Source organism: Fundulus heteroclitus, unplaced genomic scaffold, assembly GCF_011125445.2.
Source record: "Fundulus heteroclitus isolate FHET01 unplaced genomic scaffold, MU-UCD_Fhet_4.1 scaffold_688, whole genome shotgun sequence".
In the NCBI taxonomy this organism is placed as follows: Eukaryota; Metazoa; Chordata; class Actinopteri; order Cyprinodontiformes; family Fundulidae; genus Fundulus; species Fundulus heteroclitus.
The window spans coordinates 9,097-15,000 of record NW_023397130.1 but is presented as its reverse complement, the minus strand read 5'-3'; the positions used below and the strand labels follow the sequence as shown (position 1 = coordinate 15,000).

Here is a 5,904-nt window from a genome sequence, read left to right as displayed (position 1 = left end):
AATTGATTTCGTATCCACCCCATGCTGGACTTCCAGGGCTGGGAGGGGAGCTACCCAGCTTCTCAAGCCCAGCAGCGTGCACTATTCTGGGGCAGAGCTGCGTGACACAGACCCCCTCCTGTCCTGGAGGTTGGACTTTTTTCTTTTTTGTCTTTTCTTTTCTCTTTTATCATCATCATTATTAATATTATTAGTATTGGGTTTTTTTTTTACTTTTTTTATTTTTATTATTATTATACACTTCTTTTTTCTCCTTTGAGCTACTCCAATTAAATTCGTATCCACCCCATGTTGGAGAACTTAGAAAAAAAAAACAAGAATTGTTCCCATGGTAAAGCTGGGATGAGCTACTCCAGTTGATTTCGTATCCACCCCATGCTGGACTTCCAGGGCTGGAGGGAAGCTGTCCAGCGTCACAAGCCCAGCCAAGGTGCACTATTCTGGGGCAGAGCTGCGTGACACAGACCCCCTCCTGTCCTGGAGGTTGGACTTTATAAGTTTTAGTTTTTATTTTATTTGCCAGGAATAATGAATGGAGAAATGTCTTAAAGAAAGCAAATACAGTCACATCACCACTGATTTATTTTATTTTTTATTTTTTTACTGTATTTCTTTTGGATCTCAGCACACGTGCACATTGGCTGCGCCCTGGACGTCTATTTCTCAACCTGTAGGTTAACAATGGTCTCTTCCTTCTGGGTTGTTGTGTCCCTCTATTTGGGGCATACGAAGAATCGCTCTGAGAAGGGGCACTGTCAGGAGTGCAGTCGCTCTGAGAAGAGGCGCTGTTAAGAGTGCAGTCGCTCCCAGAAGAATCGCTCTGAGAAGAGGCGCTGCCAGGAGTGCAGTCGCTCCCAGAAGAATCGCTCTGAGAAGAGGCGCTGCCAGAAGTGTAGTAGCTCCCAGAAGCTTGATCAGGGCTTGTTGATCCAGTGGCCTGACTGGATGTTGGTGAGGACGGCGCAGCACCGGCAGGCGGGCTGGGCGGCGCGCACTCAGCTTCCTCCTCAAGACCATCACCTGATGATTCTGACATGGAGAGGAGGGAAGGTTCGGCGGTGTCATGTACCGTCGTACGTGGTGGCTTGACGGATCCGAGCCAGCTCTGACGCGGTGCGGTGGAGCGTGTAGAATTTGTCTGCTGTCCGTGTGTCATGACACATGGTCTTTGAAATGTTGATCCGGTCACTTGGTGACAAAGTATTCCTTGCCTTGAAAAATAGAGATGGTTCTTCAATATTATGCTTTTTATTTTAGGTTTATTACGTGGAAAAGTGATATAATTACTTACGTATGTGGCTATTGATGTTCGGAAATCTGTGAATGTGGGACGCCCAGGAAAACCCATGTCAAGCCAGGCGGCTTGCATCGGCACGATGAGTTTCTCGATCTTTGTGAAGTTTTCGGTGAAGAGAAGAAGGTCTGTGGGTGGGTTTAGTTTCTGTCTGATGATCATCCACTGCTCCACCCATGAGAATTCCTCTACAGTTAAGTAGAGCTGTGCGGGGCCAAACGCACGGTTGGTTTTGTGTTCCTTCACCTGTGGTGCAAAGGAGAGTGTGTGTTAATGGACATATTGGGACAAGACAGAGAGTGTTTGTCATTCCAATATTAGTAGACTTGCATTGATCACAAAGCCCGCTTGCCCGACTGTGGCTTCCTGCTGGGCTTCGTCAACCTCCGCCACAGTCATGTTCTTTAGAACACCGGTGCGGTGTCCATAGAGGCTTGCTAGATAAACACTGAGGTACCCGAAGAATCTCCTGCGCGCCTCCGGGTTGGGGTCCTCAGACAGTTCATCTGAAGAAAAAAAAATTAAAGGGTTAGAACATGGATGTCAGTAACTCAGGTAAGTAATTTAATATAGTACAAATTTAATAAGTCTGACCAAGAAGTTCAGGGATGCGTCTCCTGGCCAGGACTTTGCAGAGGCAAAGTTGGTCCTTGGAGATGGTTCTGCTCAACTTATTTTTCTTTACACTTATCTGACGCATGACTACACCTGGGCCCAGGCTTGCAATGCACTCTGAGATAGCACGAATCACGGCAAACACTTCTCTTTTTGGAACCCTTGACGAGGAGGGAGGGGTGTCTCTGAAGTAGACCAGGAACTGGGACAAATTCACCAGGTAGGTCTTCACTGTGTTCTCCGCTTTTCCACCATTCTGCAGATGTTCTGGCCACATGCACAGAAAGAAATAATTGGAATATTTTACATGGGGACATTTTATCTTAACTAAAAGGCATCACAGACATACTTACTGGTATATCCTGGACATATTGGGAAGGAAAGTCCAATTCTGGAGGATTGTCTGGCCCTTGGTTATAAACGAAAGGAAAGCCATGATTCTACCCACTTTGGATCTTTGATTTTCGATCCTTTTCCTCAGACCACGGGAGCCTTTGAGGTGCTGCCAATATTCGGCGATGTATTCCACTGAAAAATAAACGGTTTCATAATGAAGTTTGATTCTCAACACTTAAAAATTATTTTTAAAATTTTGCGCAGACTTCCAGAAGAAACACCGGGTAATTTCGTTTATTAAGACCCAGTTAGAGGCCCCTATATTCGGACTCAAACATTAACCCCCCCCCCCCCTTATGCGTCCCTGGTTCCATAAACACTTAGAAATTATTTTTAAAAGTTTGCGCAGACTTCCAGAAGGAACACCGGGTAATTTTGTTCATTAAGACCCAGTTAGAGGCCCCTATATTCGGACTCAAACATTAACCCCCCCCCCCCCCCCCCCTTATGCGTCCCTGGTTCCATAAACACTTAGAAATTATTTTTAAAAGTTTGCGCAGACTTCCAGAAGGACAGGGGGGAGATCCCGCTGCTGCAGCCCCGGCCCGAGGCCCTGTCCTCGGACTACTCTCTGACAGCGCCCCCTTGTGTGCCCCTGGTTCTCAACACTTAGAATTTTTTTTTTTATAGAAAAATACAGCAATCAGTGACGTTACTTACAGATGCTTAGTGGGAATTTGGGGTACGCCTTCACCAAACATTGGATGTTCCGGCTTTCCTGCTTTGATTTAGGTCTGGTGATGTGCTGTGGTTCTTCATCAGGAGAGGTAGATGCAGACCCCACCAGGGCATCCACGTCCACACCAGGAACCGGGCATGTGGATCCCTTTTGGAGGTCCTGTTAAATAAAGGTTCAGTGTTAAGTTTTCTGGTTCTGCCGGTACAACCAGGCCTGAGCTATGGAGCTATCCTGCCCAGCAGATGTGCTCTGGTCCCGGGTAAAGTTGCTATATAATAAACATTTTACACACCTCCTCCAGTCGTTTGATTGCCTTTTTTGCCCTTTTTGCCCATCTGTGCTGGTAAAGCAATTTCTTCCTTAGTTGCCCTAAGTCTGATGTAAGCTGAAGGTTCTTTGCCTCAAGCTCTTTGCACGAGGTGCAGGATGTATCATCATCAAGGGGTCCTGATGTTGGATGATGCTGACCTGCTTCCTCTCTTGCTCTTGGGTCCATGTGTAAACGTGAGACCATCGAAAGGCTTGGGTTTGTGGCGCTCAGAGCTCCCAGCATATTCACCGTTACCTGGTACTTCAAACCATTAATCACCTGGGCCTTCCTCTCGCCCTCCATCTCCGGGTGAGCTTGGTCAATATGCATGTCCAGCCTTGTGCTAGCATAACGGCAGCCATCCACTGGACAGGGCATTTTTCTGATATTGATTCTCCCGTTACTGAACCTGATCAATATCTTCCGCTCTTCTGAATTTTTAATGCCGTGACTATACCTTAGGTGTTTGCTTATGTAGGTAAATTCAGAATGACAGAGCGGGCAGCAAACATTCTGCTTGGGGGGCGTCATGTTGATATGTGAATCTGAAAAATAGGATACGATAACATTAGATTTATTCATTTCCCAAAGCCAGGAACAGAGCCCCCTTTCCCCGCATAAAATGGCGCCGCCTCTCCGTCTCCTGAACACCAGGGTCCCGGAGACACAAGGACCCCCCCCCATGCTTCAAACTAAAGGCAACTTACCGTGTAAGTCGGTTGAAGGTGGAGGGGGAAAGTCCGCGTGGACACCGGTTCACTCTGCTCCTCGGTCAGATGTTAATTAACACATTAAGTAATTACAGCTGCGTTCGGCTCAGGCGACCCAGAGTACGGTCAGTGGCCGCAGGCGTAGCCAATTAAGCATCCAGAAGTAGGGGAGACACACTGAGAAGCCTGCTTCCACCTCATACACAGCAAGGAGCTCTCAGCACCAGCCCTGCACCTACCTGCCTACCTACCCCAAATGTCAAAATTCGGTCTCCCTGATATTAGGGTGCAGTTCTTGACAATTCCTGGCATTTAACATATGAAATTTGGGTAAAAGGGCCCAAGTCGCCTAACCCTAACCCTAGCAATTCGGTTCAAGGGCAGGTTGCGGGTCGGGTGGAGGTTTCACCTGGGGCTTCACCGATGGCGGTGGACTTTGAGTCAAGTTCCTTGCCCGTCAAGAAGCCTAGACTGGCAGTGGCTGAAGTTGACGTGCCACCTGAAGCCACAGTAGTGGAGGTACCGGACGAGAGAGGAATGCTGGACGAGGAGGACGATGTAGATGTTGTGTGGGACATAGCTGACGGGGATGGTCTCGGAGCGTCTCTGGGCGTCGGCGCGAAGATCCGAACCTTTCTTTCATGAGACGGTAAGGGGATTATTTTCCAGCTCTTTTAAAAACAAACGCAATTGATCAAAAATGCTTGCAAGCTTTTAAATTTTAAACCCCATTTTAAAGTATACCTCAAAAAATTTTAAAATTTAAAACTGTAAACCTAAAAGGTAGTAAAAGTAAAAGCCGGTAGAAATAATGAATTATATTTAATCCTTAAGGCAAATAAAACAGGGTTCGCAATACCGAACGGTGACTAAGGTTTAAACATTAAACTAAAATTCAAAATTTAATTAGAATACGTTTTCAGCTGAAATACGGACTTTCCCACAAGGGGGGAGGAGTGGCAGAGTGATTTTCACCTGGAGAACAGGTGACCGGCTGAGCAGTTTGCAGCTGGTCCATTAAAGTCCTCTTGTCTTGGGTTTGTGCAAGAGGCTGTCCACTTCTGTTGTGGATGAAAGCGGCAGGGATGCTTAAGTCCTTGACTGTTGCGAAGACGTTTGCAGCTTTGATAAGTGGGGACCCCGACCATTATAACAAAAAGGCGACCATCGGATGTGAGGCCTTTCATTTAGTTGGTCGATCGTGCTAAGGACGTAAAAAATAATAATAAAAAACAAAAAAAAGGATAAAATAAATAAAAACAAACAAAAAAAAGTCTGGATGCAGAAGAGTCAGTGTAATGGGGTAAAGGCAGAGGTTTTTCAGGGTCAAGCCTAGCCCCAGGGTGAGACGTTCGATTTCATGCTGAAAAACGTAGGGGCCCAGACGCATGACATGCATAAATGATTTGAAATGATTTGATTAAACATGCAGATTTCTCACATAGGGGTTATTATTATTACTATTATTTTTATTTTATTGCAGTACTGCTATTAAATAATAAAAATAAAATTAAGAGAAAAAAGAAAAGCGATAAAAAACAAGGAAATGGAAACGAAACTAAAAAGGCGTTGCACCGGGGAAGCGTTTACGTGGGGACCGATTAGGCACTTCCGTTGTGGATAAAATGGGTCTAAACTGCTAATAGCGACGTATAACTTTCAAAAATGGGTAAGCGTCCAAGTGTCTGCGAGACACAGAGTTGTATCCTTGCGGGACTGAAGCGTAAAACCGCGTGTGTACGAAGCATCGGGGGGTCGTAACCAGCGCACGCTCTCCACCTTTTAAACTAAGCGGGAACTTAACGCGTTGAAAACATCTTTCGGCGTTGACGTTTAAAAATTATGAAAAACTATTTAAGATGGTGAAAAAGCAGGCCTGCACGTGTTTGTCTGTCTGAAT

General features: G+C 45.9%; 1 protein-coding gene and 1 long non-coding RNA gene across 2 annotated transcripts; both read right to left on the bottom strand.

Moving 5' to 3' along the window:
- Positions 1-1,013: 1,013 nt before the first annotated feature.
- On the bottom strand, positions 1,014-2,298 carry LOC110368031. The gene is made up of 5 exons (XM_036133880.1): positions 2,263-2,298; positions 1,889-2,176; positions 1,625-1,800; positions 1,292-1,540; positions 1,014-1,211 (listed from the first exon to the last, which is right to left on the bottom strand). The coding sequence occupies exons 2-5, from the start codon at positions 1,992-1,994 to the stop codon at positions 1,062-1,064; spliced, it is 681 nt and encodes a 226-aa protein (XP_035989773.1). The 5' UTR covers positions 1,995-2,176; positions 2,263-2,298; the 3' UTR covers positions 1,014-1,061.
- A 684-nt stretch (positions 2,299-2,982) lies between these two features.
- Positions 2,983-4,103, bottom strand: LOC118561674. The gene is made up of 3 exons (XR_004930220.1): positions 4,002-4,103; positions 3,277-3,839; positions 2,983-3,143 (listed from the first exon to the last, which is right to left on the bottom strand). It is a non-coding gene; the product is annotated as an uncharacterized LOC118561674 (long non-coding RNA).
- Between the last annotated feature and the right edge of the window lie 1,801 nt (positions 4,104-5,904).

Excerpts from the sequence above, each read along its gene's own strand:
- LOC110368031 (XM_036133880.1), bottom strand. The coding sequence starts at position 1,994 with ATGCGTCAGATAAGTGTAAAGAAAAATAAGTTGAGCAGAACCATCTCC. Across the intron at positions 1,801-1,888 it reads ACGCATCCCTGAACTTCTTG|ATGAACTGTCTGAGGACCCC; the intron begins GTCAGACTTATT and ends TTTTTTCTTCAG. Across the intron at positions 1,212-1,291 it reads GAACATCAATAGCCACATAC|GCAAGGAATACTTTGTCACC; the intron begins GTAAGTAATTAT and ends CTATTTTTCAAG.